This window comes from Ascaphus truei, unplaced genomic scaffold, assembly GCF_040206685.1.
Source record: "Ascaphus truei isolate aAscTru1 unplaced genomic scaffold, aAscTru1.hap1 HAP1_SCAFFOLD_593, whole genome shotgun sequence".
NCBI classification, from domain to species: domain Eukaryota; kingdom Metazoa; phylum Chordata; class Amphibia; order Anura; family Ascaphidae; genus Ascaphus; species Ascaphus truei.
Genome location: NW_027456926.1, coordinates 41,858 through 64,942, shown reverse-complemented (window position 1 = coordinate 64,942; position 23,085 = coordinate 41,858). Strand labels below are relative to the sequence as shown.

Here is a 23,085-nt window from a genome sequence, read left to right as displayed (position 1 = left end):
AGGTGCAGTAATACCGGACTGTCCTGTGTTTGGACACTCTGCCCAGTAATAAATGAGAGGTGCAGTAATACCGGACTGTCCTGTGTTTGGACACTCTGCCCAGTAATAAATGAGAGGTGCAGTAATACCGGACTGTCCTGTGTTTGGACACTCTGCCCAGTAATAAGTGAGAGGTGCTGTAATACCAGACTGTCCTGTAGTTGGACACACTGCCCAGTAATAAGTGAGAGGTGCAGTAATACCGGACTGTCCTGTGTTTGGACACTCTGCCCAGTAATAAGTGAGAGGTGCAGTAATACCGGACTGTCCTGTGTTTGGACACTCTGCCCAGTAATAAGTGAGAGGTGCTGTAATACCAGACTGTCCTGTGTTTGGACACTCTGCCCAGTAATAAGTGAGAGGTGCTGTAATACCGGACTGTCCTGTGTTTGGACACTCTGCCCAGTAATAAGTGAGAGGTGCAGTAATACCGGACTGTCCTGTGTTTGGACACTCTGCCCAGTAATAAATGAGAGGTGCAGTAATACCGGACTGTCCTGTGTTTGGACACTCTGCCCAGTAATAAGTGAGAGGTGCAGTAATACCGGACTGTCCTGTGTTTGGACACTCTGCCCAGTAATAAGTGAGAGGTGCAGTAACACTGGACATGTCTGCGTCCCAGGAAATTTTCCTCGCTGGACACAGTGACCTGACCATAGGAATCCTGACGGTAGAGATTTCCTCCACATGTCAGGATGGTAAATAACATTCACAGGGGGGTGCACCAAAAAAAAGTTCATCTTGCAACAAATAGTGACATGGGGGTAACCAAGAGACCCACTCTACTAGTTTCGGCCCAGCGGGGGGCTTCATCTCCTATGGACTCATCATCTCCATTAGGAGCCGAGTATTTCCCTGCTTGTCATTAGGGGTTTTATCTTTATGGGACTGGTTTTTCCACATTCAATTTAGCACTTGTTGCCATCAGTATTATTTTTTGTGGATCCTCTCATGCCCCTCCACTTGTTCATGGAGATGTTGACTATTGTTCTCATGCTATGTTTGTTCAGGGTATGGGGTTTTTTTCCCCCCATCTTTTTTCCTCCCCTGTGTCTGCCCCTTGGTTACATATATTTTTTTCTGCGCACTATATTTTTAGTATACAATTTTATTGTAATTGATATTTTTCTTCTGTTTCTACCAGTTTTTCTTGATTTGAATATTAGTTTAGGGGTTTAGTATTTAGCTTTTCTTCTTTCTTATTTTCTGGTAGTTAGGATTATTAAGGGGTGTCTGGTTTCTTTTTTGGTTGATTTGTATCTTTCCATTTATTTATTGGATATTTACTGAGATGTTTTTTGGCTCGTTAGTTCAGTTTTTTTACTTGGCACGTGTTGATATATACTCATATCGTTTCTTGCTTGTTATTTTTTGTTAGGTTACCATTAGTTTATGCATGTTTTTATGTTAGTGTGTTTCACCGCTTCTTAATAAAATCTTTGACGCATTTTCACTGCTGACTCGTGGTTCCAGGTTTTTTGTTTTCTTTTTTGATTTAGTTATTGCGGGCTTATTGTGAGTGCTTAATATAGGGATCTTGTCAGTCGTTTTTGTGTGTTTTCATATTATTTTTTTATCCCTTAGCACCCCCAGGATTTTTACTATCTTATTATTGGTTTGCTTAAGTTAATCTTTAAACACCAATATTATATTTATTTTTGGGTCCTGGGTTAGCCTTTTCTATTAATATAGTGATAGCGACTTTTCCTTTTTGTGTGTGTTTGATATATATATATATATATATATATTATATATATACAGTATAACGAAAAAAATGTGTGTATATATACAGATGCAGCGGCCGTTATTTTAACAAATCACGGAGCCGTTTTCGTGTGCGCTGCTGTACTCCACGCGGAACGCGGCCAATCGCCCCGGGCTCCCGCGCTTATCGCGGTTGCTTTGTTTGAATGCCATTTTCTGCGCTCGCGTCTTAAGGCGGTACGGTTGGAAGAAATCCCGCGCCATGACGTGGATATTCCGAGGTATACACCGCGTGATTTGTTCAAATAATGGCCCCTGCATCAGCGTATATATATTGTGTGGCTAACGAAATGCTTTTATTTGTGCGAGCTTTCGAGAAACGCTGATCTCTTCTTCCGGCGATGTTACATTGGATAAAGCAGGCAAGGGGTTAACTCAAAAACAGTGCATCCTGGTATCCTGTATCTGTGACTGAAACCTATCCCTCCCCCGCCCCTCCCTGTGCTGTATGCGATTTATGACTATATATACAAGTATATATACACCTCGCCCTGCGCTGAAGAGCAGGTGAAAGTCCAAGGCTGACGGAGAGAAGAAGCACGTGTACATTTAATCTCTATAATAAGGGAACTCAGGATACCGGCTTGGGCCAGCTGGTAATTGTGCCACATCACAAATAAACATACGCCTCCTTAATCAATAAGAAATGACATATATTCAGCGCAGGTGCCGGATAAACGGAGGTCACCGTGACCAGCTCGGCAGGATTTAATCATACTCTGATCTAAAGAGGCAACCAAAGGATTCCTGTGTTACACGGACTTAGGTTCCGAGTGTAAGGAGGTCACGGATAGTCACGGATAGCCACGGATAGTCACGGATAGTCACCAATAGTCACCAGTATATCTTACCCCAGTTGGTAGGAGCGCAGGAATTGTTCTTTTTGTTTTATATATATATATATAATGTCTGTGTGTTTGTATGTTTATACTGGTGTGTGTGTGTGTGTGTTTGTATGTTTATACTGGTGTGTGTGTGTGTTTTTATGTTTATACTGGTGTGTGTGCGTGTGTTTTTTTATGTTTATACTGGTGTGTGTGTGTGTTTTTATGTTTATACTGGTGTGTTTGTATGTTTATACTTGTGTGTGTGTGTGTTTTTATGTTCATTCTGGTGTGTGTGTGTGTTTGTATGTTTATTCTGGTGTGTGTGTGTGTGTTTATGTTTATACTGGTGTGTGTGTGTGTGTGTGTGTGTTTGTATGTTTATACTGGTGTGTGTGTGTGTGTGTTTTTATGTTTATACTGGTGTGTGTGTTTGTATATTTATACTGGTGTGTGTGTTTGTATGTTTATACTAGTGTGTGTGTGTGTGTTTGTATGTTTATACTGGTGTGTGTGTGTTTGTATGTTTATACTGGTGTGTGTGTGCTTGTGTTTTTTTATGTTTATACTGGTGTGTGTGTGTGTGTGTGTGTTTTTATGTTTATACTGGTGTGTGTGTGTGTGTGTTTGTATGTTTATACTTGTGTGTGTGTGTGTTTTAATGTTCATACTGGTGTGTGTGTGTTTGTATGTTTATACTGGTGTGTGTGTGTGTGTGTTTATGTTTATACTGGTGTGTGTGTGTGTGTGTGTGTGTGTGTATGTGTTTGTATGTTTATACTGGTGTGTGTGTGTTTTTATGTTTATACTGTTGTGTGCGTTTGTATATTTATACTGGTGTGTGTGTTTGTATGTTTATACTAGTGTGTGTGTTTGTATGTTTATACTGGTGTGTTTGTATGTTTATACTGGTGTGTGTGTGTGTGTTTTTATGTTTATACTGGTGTGTGTGTGTTTGTATGTTTATACTGGTGTGTGTGTTTGTATGTTTATACTGGTGTGTTTGTATGTGTATACTGGTGTGTTTGTATGTTTATACTGGTGTGTGTGTGTTTGTATGTTTATACTGGTGTGTGTGTGTGTGTATGTTTATACTGTTGTGTGTGTGTATGTTTATACTGTTGTGTGTGTGTGTATGTTTATACTGGGGTGTGTGTGTTTATGTTTATACAGGTGTGTGTGTGTGTGTGTTTATGTTTATACTGGTGTGTGTGTGTGTGTGTTTATGTTTATACTGGTGTGTTTATGTTTATACCGGTGTGTGTTTGTATGTTTATACCGGTGTGTGTGTGTGTATGTTTATACTGTTGTGTGTGTTTATGTTTATACAGGTGTGTTTGTGTTTATGTTTATACTGGTGTGTGTGTGTTTATGTTTATACCGGTGTGTGTTTGTATGTTTATACCGGTGTGTGTGTGTGTATGTTTATACTGTTGTGTGTGTGTGTGTATGTTTATACCGGCGTGTGTGTGTGTATTTTTATACCGGCGTGTGTGTGTGTATGTTTATACTGGTGTGTGTGTGTGTGTGTGTGTGTATATATATACTATATTCTGAAAGCCAGGGGTCATGTGTAAGATGATTTAGCCCAGATAGTGTCAACTCGGCCCTCTTTTCCAAGCACAACAAGTTCTGTTTCTTTTCTTTACTTTATTTGGGGAAAGTAGCATAAAATACAGTCACTTGTGAAGAGATGTTGATGTATGAATAGTGTCTCTCTGTGGGTGCCTTGGTAGTTAAGGGCAGGTGAGAAGATAATCCTACCATACAGGAGTATACAGCAGTGCTCACTCATCCAGAGGTAATGGTGGAAAAGGAAGTGAGGGGCAAGGGTCACACTAAAGGTTCAGTGAGACTGCACTAACTGTCAGCAAAAGACAGGGGGGAAAATGGGAAAGTCCATTAACTGGAGGACTGGAGGTGTTGCCAGAGCAACCAGGGGTGTGACAGACTGGAAGGAAAAAGAGATACATAATGTATCCATTCCATCTGCACTGAGAGAGAACTGCAAGGAAAGTGACATCCTAGTGCAGCTAGCAGGGGGAACTGCCAAGGGAAGGGGGGCTGAAACAGAAAAGGCAGACAGGGGTATTTCTATTCCTTGACACTCCCCGTCTGGTATCTGGAGATACCACTATTTAAGGTGTATGTGGATCATATGTGCAATATAACATAACATAACAACTTCATGTCCACATAACGGTGGGATACCGGCCGGTACCACCAGCTTGACGTCCTTTGCCATCTCGGTAAGGTAGGTGGATGCACAGCTCTAGGTCAGCTTGATGCACCACAATGTCTCTCAGAGTCCATAGAACTGGTACTCAGTTCTTCCCTATCATAGTCCGATTTGGGCATTAGGAGGATAGTCTCTGTGATAGGTCTTAAAAAGGTTTTAACGATCCCATTCTGGGTCACCCGAACTTCTACCTTGCGAACCCTTTCATCTTCGCTTGGGATGGTTCTGATTATAAGTCCCATGGGCCATTCGTTTCTTGCCACCTGTTTATCTTTCAACAGAACCACATCTCCCACTTGGATATCTGGTTTAACCGTTTGCCATTTATGGCGTTCTTGGAGTGTCACCAGATACTCGCGTCTCCAGCGATCCCAAAATGTGTTGGCCAAGCGCTGCACCTGTCTCCACTGTCGTTTGTACATATCCTTAGAGTGGAAGCCTTTGATTGGGGTGGGGATGTTCCCTACTTTCTGGGTTAGCAGCATTGCTGGTGTCAAAATACTTGGCGATTCTGGATCTGTTGACACTGGAATCAAAGGCCTAGCATTGATTATTGCTGATATTTCGGCCATAAATGTGGTTAACACTTCGTGAGTGAGTCGAGTCAGGTCGGTTTTTAGCATCATAGAGTCCAAGATACGCCGGACTACTGTTATGGATTACAGGTAGCACAGGGTCATACATAGCATACATATGTCTTAAGTACAGCTTTGAGCGGGTAGCACAGGGTCAGACATAGCATACATATGTCTTAAGTACAGCTTTGGGCACACTGTCACATATTCACTAGTTTGTTGCTTTGGAATAAGTACATAACATATCTGAAGTTTGCAAATAGAATTTTGCTGGTGAGATAAGAAATCTTAGCAGAGCAGGTGTTCACGCCTTCTCAATGCATGAGCTTACGATAAATGGCACGGATATGAGACCACAAACATCTTGTGGTTAATTTGCTACGCAGATAGAAATGAGTTCGGAAACTTTGCTAGTTTTTGGGTTATTTCCCTTGTTTTCCACGTAGACAATCATGACGTATGACAAGGGCAATAAAGGTTTGTGTAAGGCTAAACCAGAACCAGAACCGGGTGGCAAGCCACGGCAGACGAGACATACCGAGACTGGCATGACATTATCGTAATACCTAGTTGGTTTGTGAGTATGACAGCATACCCAGTAAATAATCTCTGCATAGATAGATTAATAGAAGTATTGGATTATTAACAAGTTTGCTTATTGTTTCTTATTATCATGTTGTATCTCAATAAATATGAGTCTTATCTCATACAACTCTGAGTGACCTCTCTTAATAATATCCTCACGATACCCTACACACAAAGGGTGTGAGGCCGTTTTCTCTGCAGGATAAGAAATTGTGATACAGTACTTCTGCTTAGAGCAGGACATTACGTGTCACAAGACGTTGCCTGAGAGAAGGAGGTATGGCATAACTGACCCCATGATACTACCCCGATCATGCGTTCCCATGCTCCGCCCATGTGAGAGGAGTGAGGAGGGTTGAATGTCCACGTGCACTCTTGGTCGCGCAAGTATCTTTGGATACTATTGTCTCTTATCTTTAGTGTCTATTTGTAATTCCTTACACGCTCCAACGAAATTGGTGCCACAATCGGAGCGTATTTGTTTAACTGGTCCTCTGACTGCAAAGAATCTTCTGATGGCATTTATGAAGCTTGAAGCATCCATAGATTCTATAATCTCGATGTGTATAGCTCGCGTACTCATGCAGGTGAAGAGTACCGCCCATCGTTTGCTGTTTGCTAGTCCGCCCCTAGTTCTACGTGAGATGACCATCCAGGGCCCGAATACATCGAGTCCTACATAGGTAAAGGGGGGTTCTGTATTAAGTCTGTCGATAGGTAAATCTGCCATCCTTTGGTCTTGGCTCTTTCCTCGCAGCATTCGGCACCTGACACATTTGTGGAGATTACTGGCCACGCACCTTTTCATGCCAACGATCCAAATGCCCGCCGCCCTAATAGCGCCTTCGGTGAAGTGTCGTCCCTGATGCATGATTTGTTCATGGTAGTAGCGCACCAACAAAGTGGCGATGTGATGTCGGCCGGGGATGATAAGAGGATTGCTTTCCTCCCTGCTCAGTTGGGACTTGTTGAGGCGGCCTCCTACTCTCATGAGGCCGTCATTGTCGATGAAGGGATTCAACTTCCAAAGTAGGCTGTTTTTGGGAACACTCTTCCCTCTGCGAATGCAATTGATCTCTTCCGCATACGTTTCTCTCTGAACATGACTGAGAACAGTTTCCTTAGCCCTTGTGACTTCCTCCACGGTGCGCAGATCTTTGCAGATGTGCCAGCCGTGGCAGCCGGTAGTTTTACCATCTGGTGTCTGGCGGAAGGAGGAGGCTATATGCCTGAGATGGGCTACTGCTCGCAGAAGGGCTGTCCACCTTGAGAAGCGATGGAATCGATGTGATCCGAATGTGTTTCTGTGCCATACATTGGTGAGTAACACGGATACTTGTGGGGGCCTTATCTCCGTATCCTTCTCGGGATCCACGAGTTCAAAGTCGCCAACTGGGGTTGGTGGCGTTTCCGCGGGCTGCGCAAGAAACTTTGGTCCTGTGAGCCACGACGTGCTCAGCAGTTGAGATGCGGGTACTGATCTGGTGGCGGGATTCTGATCTGTGGGCACGTGGTGCCATTGTTCTGGTTGGGTTGACTTCCTGATTCTTTCTACACGGTTAGCTACGTATACGTAGAATCTCCTTTTCTGGTTGTATATGTAGCCCAGTACCACCTTGCTGTCCGTGTAGAATCTGACGGCATCTGGTTTGCTGTCCATCTTGTTCTCGATGAGTTCCGCCAGTTCTACCGCTAACACTGCAACACATAGCTTGAGTCGGGGTGTAGTATGGTCGGGTTGTGGCGCCAGCTTAGCCTTGCCAAGGATGAACCTGATGTGGTGACTTCCACCCACGTCCGTGGTTTTTAGGTAGGCCACCGCTGCTATAGCTTTTGTGGAGGCATCTGAGAATACGCAAAGCTCTTTGCTGTGTGCGGCGGTGAGAGATATAGGTGAATAGGGGCGTGGGATCTGAAGTTGCTCAAGGGCCTTCAAGGAGTGCTTCCACGTCTCCCACTCTTTCCGTTTTTCTGTGGGTAGTGGGGTGTCCCATTCCTGTTTTTCGAAGGACATTTCTCTGAGAAGAGACTTCCCTTGTATAGTGACAGGAGCCATGAATCCTAGCGGATCGTAAAGACTGTTAACGGTGGACAGGACTCCGCGACGTGTGAAGGGCTTTTCTTCGATGGCTACCTGGAACGTAAAGGTATCCGTTTTAAGATTCCAGCTTATCCCCAGGCTCCGCTGTATGGGAGGCGTGTCGGTCCCCAGATCCAAATTCTTGAGATCGTTTGCTTGATCATCTGCGTGGAACGCCTTCAACACTGTGGCACTGTTGGAGGCTATTTTGTGCAATCTTAGGTTGGCATTTGCTAACATCTTTTGTGTCCTCTTGAGTAGATCTATGGCTTCTTCTTCGGTGGGAACTGACTTTAATCCGTCGTCCACATAAAAGTCTCTTTCGACGAAGTTCCTGGCGTCTTTCCCGAACTCTGCTTCTCCGTCTTGGGCCGTTCTTCTGAGGCCGTAGGCAGCCACCGCAGGTGATGGACTGTTCCCGAAGACATGTACTTTCATGCGGTACTCCGTGACTTCGTTTTCTATGTCGTCATCTTGGTACCACAGGAATCTTAGGTAGTTACGGTTGTCTTCTCGCACAAGGAAGCAGTGGAACATCTGTTGAATGTCTGCGGTTACGGCGATAGGTTCCTTGCGGAAGCGGATCAACACTCCCAGAAGACTGTTCGTCAGATCTGGCCCGGTGAGGAGAACATCGTTTAGGGAGACTCCCTGATGCTGAGCACTGGAGTCGAATACCACTCGAATTTGGCCAGGTTTCTGGGGGTGGTAGACGCCAAACGACGGGAGGTACCAGCATTCTTCGCCTTCTCTCAGTGGGGGCGCCGACTCTGCATGGCCGCTGTGGAAGATTTTCTGCATGAAGGCCACAAAGTGTTCCTTGGTCTCCGGTTTCCTTTGTAGGTTACGGCGAAGCGAAGCGAGTCGAGACATGGCGTGGTCTCTGTTGTTTGGGAGGCGTCTTCTTGGCGAGCGGAATAGTAGTGGGGCCACCCAACTGCCTAATTCGTTCTTGAAGAGCTCCTTATCCATTAACCTAAAGAATTCTTTATCTTCCATTGATGGTGCCCGTTTGTCGTCGTCTTTTGTGGTCTGGAACACTGTACCCCCTAGGCCATTGGGGTATTTTTCTGCCACAGGCGCGTCTCCATAGTTCCTTTTGGTCTCGAGCTTCTCGTGGACCTGGAAGTGGTTCGGACAGGGTTTGAAGTGGGATGCGCGACCGTTCTCCAACAAGTTTGTTCGTAGGGCGCCTACGTTGTCGGGTCCTCGTATTCTGTCTATGCATACTTCTCCCACTACCACCCATCCTAGATCCAGCCTTTGAGCGGTTGGGCCGTTGTGGTCCCCGTTTCGCTGTTCTCGGATCTTGTGTGCTCTCATAATGTCCCTGCCAAGTAGCAGCATGATCTGGGCGCCTTCGTCTAGTGGTGGGATACGATCGGCAATAGCTTTTAGATGGGGATGGTGTCGCGCCACGTCTGGTGTGGGGATCTCACTCCTATCTTCTGCCATGTGATTGCACTCGATGAGTGTGGGAAGGGGCATGTTCACTTTGCCATCTGTTGAGCATATGGTGTAGCCATTCACTCTTCTCCCTGTAGTCTCCATTCGCCCTGCGCACGTTCTGAGAGTGTAAGGAGAAGCACTGTCTTGAATATTGAACATGTCGAAGAATTCTGACCTGACCAGTGATCGGTTGCTCTGGTTGTCGATGATTGCATACATCCTTCTAGCTCTTTGGGGTTGTCCCTCTGGGTGCACAGCTACCAGACATATTTTAGAGCAAGATCTGACGTCGTTCCCCGCATACTTCTGTGCATTTGGACGCTACCGACGTCGTGGCGGGTGTATCTCCCACCTCTTCCTCCCCGCCCTGCTTTGTCGAAGGGTTAGGGGCTTTGCTTGCTTTGGGCTTCATAGCTTCCGGGTGTAAAGCGGCTATGTGCCTGTCGCTATCGCACTCTGTGCATTTCATAGCTTCTTTGCAGTCCTTGAATAAATGAGTTGTGGAAGCACAACATTTGAAACAAGCTCCCCATTCCCTGAGTAAGTTCTTTCGCTCCTCTATGGGTTTCATTCTAAATCCGACACACTTGTTAAGCGGATGCGGCCTTTTGTAAATATGGCATTCTTTGTTGAGGTCCCTTGGGTTCTTGTTCCTGTTGGCCGCCTGGCCGGGACTCGCATGGGTCGTAGGGGGCATGTCCGTCCTGTGGACCGAGTCTTTGTATCTCTGGAGTCCTTGTATCTCGCTGCTAACCTTTCGTTCCTCAGGTGGCTGGCGCTGGATGTGGTCTGCGCCCCTAAGATGAAGCTGGGATCGTTCCTCGTCTTTGCTGCTTCGCGAATGAAGCTCAAGAAAACTGAGAATGGGGGGTAGACGACTTGCTTCTCCCTTTTGTATTTGGAACCTTGTGAAATACACCTTTCTTGGAGGTTGAAGGGTAGCTTCTCCAGGATGGGTCTCACTCCACGAGCTGAGTATAGGACGTTGAGACCTATTAAGGAGTGGTCTTTCCTTGCGACCTCCAGTTCTTGCAGCAGGTCCCCGAGCTCTCGTAACTTCGAGTAGTCTTTAGTTGTGATCTTGGGGAAGCTGTCGACTCTTTTGCGAATCCTCGACTGCTTCGGGGCTGCCGTAGGACTCTTCTAGCCTTTCCCACACTAGGTCAAGACCTACTTGGGGTTGGTGCGCGTTTGCCGCCTACAGTCTATTCGCGTGCTCTCTGGATTCGTTCCCCAGGAACTTGAATAGCAGGTTGAGCTCCTCCCTTGCTGAGAAGTCCAAGCTGTTGATTGCGTCTTTGAATGTGAACTTCCACGTCCGGTAGTTCTCCGGGCGGTCGTCGAAGCTGGTGAGTCCTGCTTGCACCAGGTCACGCCGGATCATGTACTTGGCTATGTCTGTCAGACCTGAGGCATCGGCGTGTTTGTCCCGTTCTGAGGTAGTTGCTGAGAGGGTCTGTGCGGTCGCCCCTTCCTTGGCGTGGACCCGTGATGACTGTTGGTCGGTGTGAGGGGCTGTGTTTTCCCGTGTGGGTGTACCTGGATGACGAGCCCGTTGTAGTGCATCCGTGTGCGCGCTGGCGTGTGGATCACTGTTGCGGCTGTGGCTATCCCAGGCAGCATGTACCATTGAAGGAACAGTGTCTTCTCCTCGTGGACCTAGCAAGTCTTCGGTGTCTGTGGAGTCACTCCCTCCGTGTTGAGATGGTGCGCTGGTGTTCACACTGAAGAGGCTCCTTACGTAGTCTTCAGTGCGTTGGACTGGATCCTCTGAGGCAATCCGTCTGTACGGTTGCTCCCCGCCATCCTGTTGCACGGCTGCTTCTAGAACGTCTGCTTGGGCTATGGCGGCGGCTTCCTTCTCTTGATTTAGGGCCTCTAGGTTGACGTCCACCTCTGCCCTTTTTAGTTTCATGGCTGCCTCTTTCTGAGCATATGCGGCCCTGGTACGTGCGGCCTCTGCGGTGGCTCGTGCCCTGGTGGCGTTTGCGCTTGCGCTAGACACGTGAGATTGCGCTGATCTTGCTGACCTTGACGAGTGCCTGGATGTGCTTGAGCGTGGCGATGCGGTCTCCTGCAAAAGGTCCTTTCTCTTATTCTCAGCTTCCGTGATGGCGGTTTGCACGATGCCATCACGTTCTAGGTCAATCGCCTTTTGTAGGTCGCGCTCTCGTATGCTATCTTCTGTGTTAGTTCTTGTTAGATAGGTGAAATATGCCTGTGACAGCGGTCTACCTTCAATTGAGTTATCCCCTGCTCGAGCTGTTGCACATAATTGCCAGCGCCAGCGCGTACCCCAAGTGTGGTTGTTTCCCAGGCCAACTCTAATTTAGCGCGGTGCGCTTCAATGTCAGTCTCATATTTTTCGCGGGCCTTTTGTATCAGTGTGACTGCCCGTTTAGGCCTTGCGCCTGCCTGCGCCTGTTGCAGTTGCGCAGCGGTCTCTGTGTCTGAGTGATCGCTCTCCTGCGTGATGTCTGGTGAGGCTCTGAGTTCTGCCATGCTGTAGGTGTGTGTAGGCCTTTAGCCAGTGCGTGTGGCGTGCAGTCTTTTACCTGTGTCAGCGATGGGCGTCTGTCTCAGATGATGCCGAGCGGTGTCCTGCAGCGCGCAGCGTAGGGGTAGCTGTACTCACAGGTGTCCGTTGGCTCTGACCCGTGTCCTGGCGGGTGTCCGGTAGCGTGGCCCTTGATGGCGCTAGCCGTGGGGACGTGCGCAGGGGTAGGTGAGATGGTGGCTCCTCACTATGGGGCTGTGCAGAGGGTGAACTCAGACAGAGAAAGGCAATTAGGTTTTGTGTAAGAAGCACTGTTTGTTTACAAAGCTGCTGTGCAGTTTGAGCTACTTCTTGACTGTTAAGGCTGCAGGCTGTGTGCAGTTTGAGCTACTTGGTGCTTCTTTGTCTGCAGAGATTGCTCTGTTTTATCATGGAGTCTGGAGTAGCAGCTCCTGTAAGTGTCTGTAAGGCACACGGTATCTTTTCACTATTCTGAAAGCCAGGGGTCATGTGTAAGATGATTTAGCCCAGATAGTGTCAACTCGGCCCTCTTTTCCAAGCACAACAAGTTCTGTTTCTTTTCTTTACTTTATTTGGGGAAAGTAGCATAAAATACAGTCACTTGTGAAGAGATGTTGATGTATGAATAGTGTCTCTCTGTGGGTGCTTGGTAGTTAAGAGCAGGTGAAAAGATAATCCTACCATACAGGAGTTACAGCAGTGCTCACTCATCCAGAGGTAATGGTGGAAAAGGAAGTGAAGGGCAAGGGTCACACTAAAGGTTCAGTGAGACTGCACTAACTGTCAGCAAAAGACAGGGGGGGAAATGGGAAAGTCCATTAACTAGGAGGACTGGAGGTGTTGCCAGAGCAACCAAGGGTATGACAGACTGGAAAGAAAAAGAGATACATAATGTATCCATTCCATCTGCACTGAGAGAGAACTGCAAGGAAAGCGACATCCTAGTGCAGCTAGCAGGGGGAACTGCCAAGGGAAGGGGGGCTGAGACAGAAAAGGCAGACAGGGGTATTTCTGTTCCATGACACACTAACTAGCACTCAAAGGGATATTCCTAAAATTGGAACTTCAAGCATGAAGGAACAGCAAGTGTGAAAATGAATAGAAAAATAGAAATACAAATAAAAATTGCACAAATAAACACACATAAAACAAACAAACAAACAAACAAAAAACGCTTTTGATGTTCTTGGCAAGAATCAGTGTTAATTTTTGCGCTTCTTTCTTTGCAGTGTGTGTGTGTGTACTGTGTATACTGTGTGTGTGTGTGTGTGTGTGTGTGTGTGTACTGTATATACTGTGTGTGTGCGTGTGTATACTGTGTGTGTGTGTGTGTGTGTGTGTGTGTGTGTACTGTGTATACTGTGTATACTGTGTGTGTGTGTGTGTGTGTGTGTGTACTGTATATACTGTGTGTGTGCGTGTGTATACTGTGTGTGTGTGTGTGTGTGTGTGTGTGTGTGTGTACTGTGTGTATGTGTGTACTGTATATACTGTGTGTGTGCGTGTGTATACTGTGTGTGTGTGTGTGTGTGTAAGTATAATGTATATGTGTGTATACTGTGTGTGTGTGTATACTGTGTATGTGTGTGTGCGTGTGTGCGTGTGTATACTGTGTGTGTGTGTGTGTGTATGTTTAATGTATGTGTGTGTGTGTATACTGTGTGTGTATGTACACTGTATACAGTATATGTGTGTGTGCGCGTGTGTATACGGTGTGTGTGTATGTATACTGTATATATGTGTGTGTGTGTATACTGTATATGTGTGTGTATACTGTATATGTGTGTGTATACTGTATATGTGTGTGTGTATACTGTGTGTGTGTATGTATACTGTGTATGTGTGTGTATACTGTATATGTGTGTGTGTGTGTGTGTATACTGTATATGTGTGTGTGTATACTGTATGTGTTTGTGTGTATACTGTGTATGTATGTATGTATACTGTGTATGTGTGTGTGTATACTGTATATGTGTGTGTATACTGTGTGTGTGTGTGTGTATACTGTATGTGTGTGTGTGTGTATACTGTATATGTGTGTGTGTATACTGTATGTGTATGTATACTGTGTGCGTGTGTATACTGTGTGTGTATGAACACAGCAGCTGTGACCGTAATTGTCCTATTATTTACCACTCCCTGTTATTAATGACTCTCAACACCCCGTCTTCCCCCCTCTCCCTCTCCTCCATATTACCCTTTCCCCCCTCTCTCCTCCCCTTCTGCTCTTCTCCCCTCTCTCCCCCATTCCCCTCCTCCTCTCTCACCCCTATCTCACCCCCACCCCCTCTCTCATCTCCCCTAACCCTCTTCCCCCCCACCCCTCTCTTTCCCCCATACCCCTCTCTAGCACTCCCTCTGTCTCGCCCACCTTCACGCTCTCTCTTCCCCTCTACCCCTCTTTCCCCCCTCTCTATCCCTCCCCCTCTCCCTTCCATAATACTGCTCCCTATAAAGCCTGCTATTGCCCCCCTATAACTCCTCATCTTTTCCCCCGCAGCTTATATACAGGTTCCTGAGCAGGGAACCTATGCCTCGGTTCCACGCTCCCCCTCCCAAGATGTACACGTTTCCCGCCACGCTCCCTCATTCCGTGACCTTCTCCTCCCCACCCGTGGACCTGGAGCTGGCGGCCCTGCTGAGGCGGATTGACTGGCCCGGCCCCCCGTCCACCCCCACCCACTTCAACCTCTCCACCAGCCCCAAGACGTGCCGGTACCACGTGCTGAGCCCCAGGCCCACGTACCACGTGTGGGAGAGCTTAGAAGTCCTCATCGCGGCCCGGGACCACGGGGATCGGCCCAAGACCTACGGTGGCGACTTCTTCCAAGCCAAACTACACTCCCCCGGGCTGAAGGCCGGTGTGGTGGGCCAGGTGACGGACCACGACAATGGCAGCTACACCGCCACGTTCCTCCTTCCGTGGCCTGGGGAGGTGCAGGTGAACATCAAGCTCATTCACTCCAGTGAGGCCGTGGCCGTCCTAAGGGACAAGAGGGAGAGACGCCCTGACAAGGTGACCGGCGGGCACTAAAAGTACCACAAATGTTTGCGGGGGAGGGGGGGGTAATCTTAGTTGTCCAGGTGCCATTTCCAAGGGTTACCCGGGGTGGCTTCCACACTCCGTAGAGACTGGCCAGACCACGGTTGCGTTGCACGCCAGCCCTCCCGAGCTCTCCGCGTCTCCGGCCGCGAGCCTCGTTCCGGGTGTCTCCGGCAAAGCCTTCGGATCGCCCCCACGGCTTACTCAGCTTCCACGCCAGCGCTGGAATGACACCCCCCCCCGGAGCGCAGATCGGGCCCCCCCCCCCCCGTTATACAGTTTCCCCCTTCCCGCTTACATTGAAAAGAACGAGAATTGGTGTGGGTGTTTCGCGCATGCGCCATGCCGGCGCCGGCTTTTTGCGCATGCGTGACAGTTGTCCCGGCTTATCCTTGGGAAAATATGGTCACCCTAGGCAAGATCAACCCACAGGGGGCAGGCTCAGAGGGGAGCGGGGATTTCCTCCATCGTATATATCCTATTTATTCTATAGGACTTTTATAGGGTCTTTGTCTCATTTCATAGGACAGAGTCTCCCTCGTATACAGTATATCCTATTTATTCTATAGGACTTTTATAGGGTCTTTGTCTCATTTCATAGCACAGAGTCTCCCTCGTATACAGTATATCCTATTTATTCTTTAGGACTTTTATAGGGTCTGTGTCTCAGTTTGTAGGATGGAGCCTCCCTCGTATATCCTATTTATTATATAGGGATTTTATAGGGTCTGTGTCTCATTTCATAGGATAGAGCCTCCCTTGTATATTCTATTTATTCTATAGGATTTTTATAGGGTATGTGTTTCAGTTTATAGGACGGAGCCCTCATTGTATGATGGGTACATTGTGTCCGTCCCGCAGGTCTATTTTAACGGGTACTTCCAGTTTAATGGGACCAGCGAGGTGACGGAGTGTAACCTGGAGTTGCCGGGGAGAGACGTGTGTGAGTACACGGATCCCGTGAGCGGAGACACGTGGCAGTGCGTGAGACCAAGGAAGCTGTCGTGTGACTCCTGGGTCTATCACTCCATGGGCGGATACCGCAAGGTGACAAATTCACTCGAGGACGCTCTACTGAGTGGGTACGTGGAACGGGGTGAGTGACACTGTCCGAGAGTGAGTGAGACTGCCCGGCCAATGAGTGAGACTGCCCTCCAATGAGACTGCCCTCCAATAATTTAAATTGAGTGAGACTGCCCCCCACCCCCCCAAGGAGTGAGACTTTCCTTCAGTGAGTGAGACTGCCCCTCAATGAATGAGACTTCCCTACCCACTCAGCCTCTCATTGGTCAGACCTCCCTCACACTCAGCCTCCCATTGGTCAGACCTCCCTCACACTCCCTTTCTCCCCTCCCTCTCTCAGATCCGTCACCAACCAGAAAATTCCCGGATCACTTTCTCCAATCAACGTTGAGCCCGTGAACAGCAGTGTGGGTAAGAGACCTGCAGAGGGGCCCTCCCCATAACCAGTGTCCTCCTAGCTTTCTTCTCCCTCTCCCACACCTTCGCCTCCCCCAGTCCCGCTCCTCACATTTCTCCTGGGCCCAGACATTTCTGCTTCCGACCCCCCCACCCCCCTGCACCCAGAACTACAAATTGCTAGAAGAGACCTCAAATAAGAAATAGCCAGTACCGGAGAAAGGAAAAGGAACCGGGAGAGCCAAGTGGACGAAGCTCTCTCCAGAAGATGACCATCACACCATCCACAAATATCTCCACGCAGATGAAATAACCTGGTGTTAACCCTGCCTTGCCTAAAGGCCGAAACCCACCCTCCACCTATATTTCGGACTCCTTTAGGTATGGCTTGACTAATGTCAGGATTAAATCCCCGCGTTCAATCTCACGGACCTTTGGTGGGTATACGTTGTTAAGGGGGGGGATACCTCTTTCGCATATACAGATGTAGCCAGACGTACAGTCACGAACGCCGCGGCAAAACTCTGTGGCGCCCAGCACAGTGCCTGCGGGGATCCGTTGCGACCCGGGAGGAATAACGCCGTGGGGGGAGCATAAACCCCCCCGCGTCATCACAATTAACGTGACGCCCTTTCCGGACGAAACCCTAACCTTACCCGAACGTTACTGAGCATTGAAGGTACACGGATATTAACTAAGCGTTGTCGTCTCCATAAGTCACTTAACGGGCCAAAGCAGTCTACGGGTAGTCCTCGCTTTCCGACGTTCCCGCTTTCCGTCGGCGCATAACGCAGTACAAAAACTCACTATCCGGCGCCATTTTCGCGCATCCCACGGTAACCGCGCCGGTTAACGTGGGTCCCGCTTACAGACTGTCCCGCATCCGACGCGGGTTTGCGGGACGCGTTGTGTCGGAAAAGCGAGGACCGCCTGTATTAATATTAATCTACACTAAAATACTGTCAGATAGGTGAAAAACGGCAATGAAGAGAAAATGAGAAAAATCCTTTTGGAGGGGTGCGCTCCTAATTAAGTCTCTATTATAACAACCTGCTGAGGCCCTGGTATAGGCGCTGCCCGCGCGTCTGCCATGCAACCGAGATCCCCGGTCTGCAGTGAGCTGCAGGGGGAAAGACGGGGGAGCGGCCATGATGTCACCCAGAAGGTTCGCCCTCATTGGCTGAACTGCCAGGGGGCGTGGCCAGTGCTCCGTCGCGAGTTGTGATCACAGATTTCCTGTCTTCAGGGAAATCCGTTCGCACAAAGCAGCGGGCAGGGTAGTTAGCGGGGCCCTGCCCCATTGAGTGGCGGTTCTTGTCTATGGCGGGCGTTGCAGCGGGGACCTGGCCTGTCAATGGTAGTGAGTCACTAGACTATCTAAAACAGTAAAGGTGTGGAGGTGCATTCCTGTTGGTACTAACGAACAGATCATTATTATTTTTATTTTATATTCTGAAATAGAGCAATATTCAGATAGATATGGTGTGTTCCCACTGTGCTCACCACTATCAATACTCCCTCCTATTTCTGCATTTGATAAATTTGATTTCAATTGCGAGAGCAAACAAGAGGGGAGATAAGGGACAATCTTGTCTCGTAACATTTGAAATTTGCATCTCTCTTAAACTACCACCTGACTTTTTTAGTGAAACATGTGGTATGTAGGGGGCTTTAATTTATGTGAGAACAGGTCTTTTGAAAAGTTTCTAAAGTTTGGAACATAAAATTCCTGTTAATTTCGGCATCGAGGCTTAATACTAAACAAAAATGTTTGAGTTAGCATGATGTATTTGGTTGATAATGTTCCTTATCTGATCTGAGATGTGCTATTAGAGAGGGTTAGGGTTCCTTACAATGCATCTGATCTCAGACACGCTATTAGAGAGGGTTGGGGTTCCTTACAATGCATCTGATCTCAGACGCACTATTAGAGAGGGTCGGGGTTCCTTGCAATGCATCTGATCTCAGACGCGCTATTAGAGAAGGTTGGGGTTCCTTGCAATGCATCTCATCTCAGACGCGCTCTTAGAAAAGGTTGGGGTTCCTTGCAATGCATCTGATCTCAGACACGCTATTAGAGAAGGTTGGGGTTCCTTGCAATGCAACTGATCTTAGACGCGCTATTAGAGAGGGTTGGGGTTCCTTACAATGCATCTGATCTCCGACGCGCTATTAGAGAGGGTTGGGGTTCCTTACAATGCATCTGATCACAGAGTTACATAGTTACATAGTAGATGAGGTTGAAAAAAGACGTAGGTCCATCAAGTTCAACCTATGCTAAATTTAGACAACAGATACTTTATCCTATATCTATACTTACTTATTGATCCAGAGGAAGGCAAACAAAAAACCAGAATAAGAGGAAAAATGAATTCCTTCCTGACTCCAAGAATTGGCAATCGGATTAATCCCTGGATCAACATCCTTCCCATGTATACTTATTTGGTATATCCCTGTATACCTTTCCCATCTAAAAAGATGTCCAACCTTTTTTTGAACAAAGGATAGTAGAACAGAGTTCAACAATAGTGCTCAAATGACTATAGATAAACAGTCTTAATAACATCAATAGAGGGTTTCTTGATTGAAGAAGGAAATCAAACAGGCAAAATCACAATGAGGTGAGTATAAGGTATATAGGTGAGCGTAATGTATTGACATTACAGTATCTACGGTCCTGGGGGTGCTGTGAATAAAAAATGCAGATAAAGGTGGCGCAGTTGTTGTGATGTTAAAAGAAAATTATTATAAAGAAGCCATGAGACAACTCAGTGATAACGATTTTTATTGTAGACTGGAGAACATTATACCTTACAGAGTTACAAACCTTGATTGACCTTGGCAGAGAGCTGCGGGTATTGTCTATTCAAGGATCTCAATACTTACTTAACCGTTTTCCCACTGTACCTATCTTTCACCATCTCCCAAAGATCCACAAATCCCTGGATAATCCACCAGGTAGACCAATAATTTGCAGCATTGGATCTTTGGGAGATGGTGTATCTAGGTATACCTACAACCCCTGGTGACGGGTCTCCCCTCCTATATCAGAGACTCCACACGTTTACTAAGCATGTTAAAAAATATCACATGGTGTCACAATTATTTTTGGGTCACATTAGATGTGTCATCCTTATACACAATTATTAGTCACCAATTGGGTATTTCAGCAATCGCTCACTTTCTTAATTTATCTAATTTACACACCCCACAAATCACTTTTCTGTTAGATTGTATAATATTTTTTATTACAGCGCAATTATTTCTTATTTGATCAGCACTTTTATCTTCAAAAACAGGGCAGCGCTTTGGGTACTACATTCACTCCTTCTTACGCGAATCTTTTCATGGCCTTTTGGGAAAACATTCACATTTTCGGTGACACTTATCTTTTTCGTAATAATATTATTTTTTATCGTCGATATATAGACGACCTCATTCTGATATGGTGTGGAGACTACGTCACACTAGGGGCCTTTATTGACTATCTTAATGACAACACTTTTAATTTGAGATTCACCTCATCAATTCATATCAATCACATCGATTTTCTAGATATAAATTTATATATAGATGTTAATTACAGTATTCAGACCAATATATTCCGCAAACCAAATGCCCGCAACTCTCTGCTGAGAGCTAATAGCAGCCATCCCTGACCCCTGCTACGTGGCAAACCCAAGGGACAATATCTCCGACTGAGAAGGCTTTGTTCTGCTGAAGAGGCCTTCATACAACAGTCGGAAATATTGAATGAGAGATTCAGAAATAGAGGTTATTCGGATCAAGACATCTATTCCGCCTTCACACATGCGTCACAAATAGATCGCTCAGAATTGCTTAAAACGACATCAGATAAGAAAATACTAAAAAAACAGCAATATTTCTGAAATCGCCCCAGAGACCCCTCTCTTTATTACTACCTTTAGTAATCAAGCTAGTCATATTAGAACAATTGTAGAAAAACATTGGAGGGTATTACAACTAGATAGGGGCTTGGCAGCTGTTACATGCAATTTCCCAAAATTTGTATATAAAAAAAGCCAAAACCATTGGCTATCATTTGTCACCCAGCTTATTTTCCAAAGGACACAACCACACCCAATGAGAAATTCCCAAAAGGATTTCATAAGCGCGGCAATTGCACTTATTGTAGGTATGCCACACCATTGTCATTTGTTACCAGTAAACACACTGGACAAAAATACAAACGTAAACATTTTATGACATGCTCAACCAATTTACGTGGTGTATAAGCTCAATTGTGCATGTGGCAGTACCTATATTGGTAGGACAATCCGGCCTCTGGAAGTGAGAATCTCAGAGCATTTACGTTCCATCAAAAAAAGTGACCTCAACCTACCTGTGTCCAAACACTTTCATAACTGTCCTAAGGGCTCAAGTGACACATTCACATTCAGTGCTAAAGAGCACATTCCCGAACATATTAGAGGAGGAAACAGAGAAACAATGTTGAACAAAAGAGAAATGTTCTGGATTTAAACCCTCGGGTCATTAGTACCCGGGGGTATAAATACAGATTGGGAGTTAAAACATTTTCTGTAATAGTGCATTTTTTAATAGATCTCTGGTTATTTTGGCATTGTCACATATAAATGCTCTCTCATACAGTAGGAATATTATTCTTACCTTCATTGAAGCTTTGGTTCACACAAGTTTTTATTCATTAATAGTAACCTTTGTCTAAATACTTTTGTAATTGATGTCATGATCATGAAATAGATGGCTGTGGATATTATGTAGCAATACAGGCCTTTTCTGCATTACTATATGAACATAGATTATAGGGCTTTAGTTTTCTCTGCTATTGCAATACTTTCTAGCATAATTTGTATCAACTGTTGATTATTGGTATTATATGTTTTTTCAAGTTGATACTATAGAAAATAGAATGTAGAATATGCCATATTAACGTTTGTTTATAGAGTTCCTCAGATCATTCGTTTTATATGCATAATGTTGTTTTTAACCTACCACCGTTTTTATGTATTTTTGTCTTGCGGGGTTGTTATACTGGGTCCTCTTTGTGATTAAAACTTCCCCCACAGGCCTAGAGTCGTGACGCAGCTGTATCCATGACAACCATGTATGTTTGTAAACAATTGTACATCGCATGGAGTCCATTACGTCACTTCCGGTGTTTGCATATCCAGTTTCGTCACTTCCGGCCTTTGGGAGTCGCGGCTGTTGGTAATTTTCAGCGCAATCAAACGGGCTATATCAAGGGGGACCCAGTATACCTTTTCTACTCTCTGACGAAGCCCCGCACAGGCGTGAAACGCGTAAGAGCTACCCTCCATTCCTGTCTGCCCCATGGTGTCCAAATAAAGAAGTTTTTTACCCCACCGCTGTGATCCTGATATATCCTCATTGCATGGCTGTGCTCTGCTTCACTGCTTCGAGCGGAATCTCCACTTTTTTTGAACAAATCTATTGTATCTGCCATCACAGTCTCCATGGGTAATGCACCCCACACTGTAACTGCCCTTACTGTAAAGAACCCTTTCCTTTGTTGCTGGTGAAATCTCCGTTCCTCCAACCTTAAGGGATGGCCCGAGTCCTTGGTACTGCCTGTGGGATGAATAGTTCTTTTGAAAGCTCCTTGTATTGTCCCTGAATATATTTGTATATAGTTATCCTATCCCCTCTTTGACGCCTCTTTTCTAATGTAAATAAATCTAATTTAGCTAGCCTCTCCTCGTAAGTTAGAATGTCCATCCCCTTTATTAGTTTGGTGGCTCTTCTCTGCACTCTCTCTAGTTCCATAATGTCTTTTCTTAGGATTGGTGCCCAAAATTGTACTCCATATTCAAGGTGTGGGTCTTACTAATTGTCAGGAATCCGCTCCTGGCTTTGGCTGGAGCCCATCCATCCAGAGCTTTGAAGGTTCCAGACAAACTATTCCCTGTTTCTGCAATCACCTGCCTCTTGCTGCCTCCTGTGCAGCTCTGGCCTGATTGGCCTCCTGTGCTATTTAGTGACTGCCCCGCCCTCAGGAAGTTGCTGGACATAGACTTTGCAATCCAAGTAACTGTGCTTGTCACAGACTCTCTGTTTGGCCTGCTAGGCCTCCTTGTGCCTTGTATCCTGCAAATAGTTCCTTGCGGCCTAGTGCTTCTTGCATAGTAGCCTCGGCTGAAGCGGCTACGCTGGTTTCCCCAGTGCTTCCTGTGGCGTGTCTGCACCTCTGGTTTCTGCTCCCTCCAAGTGGAGTTCGCTCCTGGCCTTTTCCTGACGCACTGCAGCACCTTCGCTGAAGCATCTCCGCTGCAGTGGCTTCTCTCCAGGTTCTAGCCTCCTGTGCTGAAGTACCTTCACCCAAGATTTCCTGTTGATGACCTCGGCTTGTTTCCTCGACCACCGCTCCTGTGCCGCCTGCCTTGACCCCTGCCTGGATAACGTTAACCCTACCTTCTCCAATCCTGACCTGGCTATGTCTGACAACGGAATCCGCACTCCGGACATGACTCCGTGGCCTAAGGTCGGTGCTTATACATCCCCACCTAAGCCCAGCGGTCCGGTACCAGTT

General features: G+C 46.5%; 1 protein-coding gene across 8 annotated transcripts in view; it reads left to right on the top strand.

Annotated features, from left to right (window-relative positions):
* LOC142485410 (NXPE family member 3-like) overlaps window positions 1–23,085 on the top strand; it is a 124,678-nt gene that overhangs the window by 64,623 nt on the left and 36,970 nt on the right. For 6 of the 8 annotated variants that reach the window (XM_075584426.1, XM_075584428.1, XM_075584430.1 and 3 more), the window contains exons 2-4: window positions 14,574–15,089; window positions 15,978–16,198; window positions 16,480–16,550. In XM_075584426.1, coding sequence (XP_075440541.1) covers window positions 14,574–15,089; window positions 15,978–16,198; window positions 16,480–16,550 — 808 coding nt within the window. Of the gene's footprint in view, window positions 1–5,920; window positions 6,019–14,573; window positions 15,090–15,977; window positions 16,199–16,479; window positions 16,551–23,085 lie in introns of those variants that run through there. The other 2 variants (XM_075584432.1, XR_012798460.1) reach the window with 2 other exon arrangements.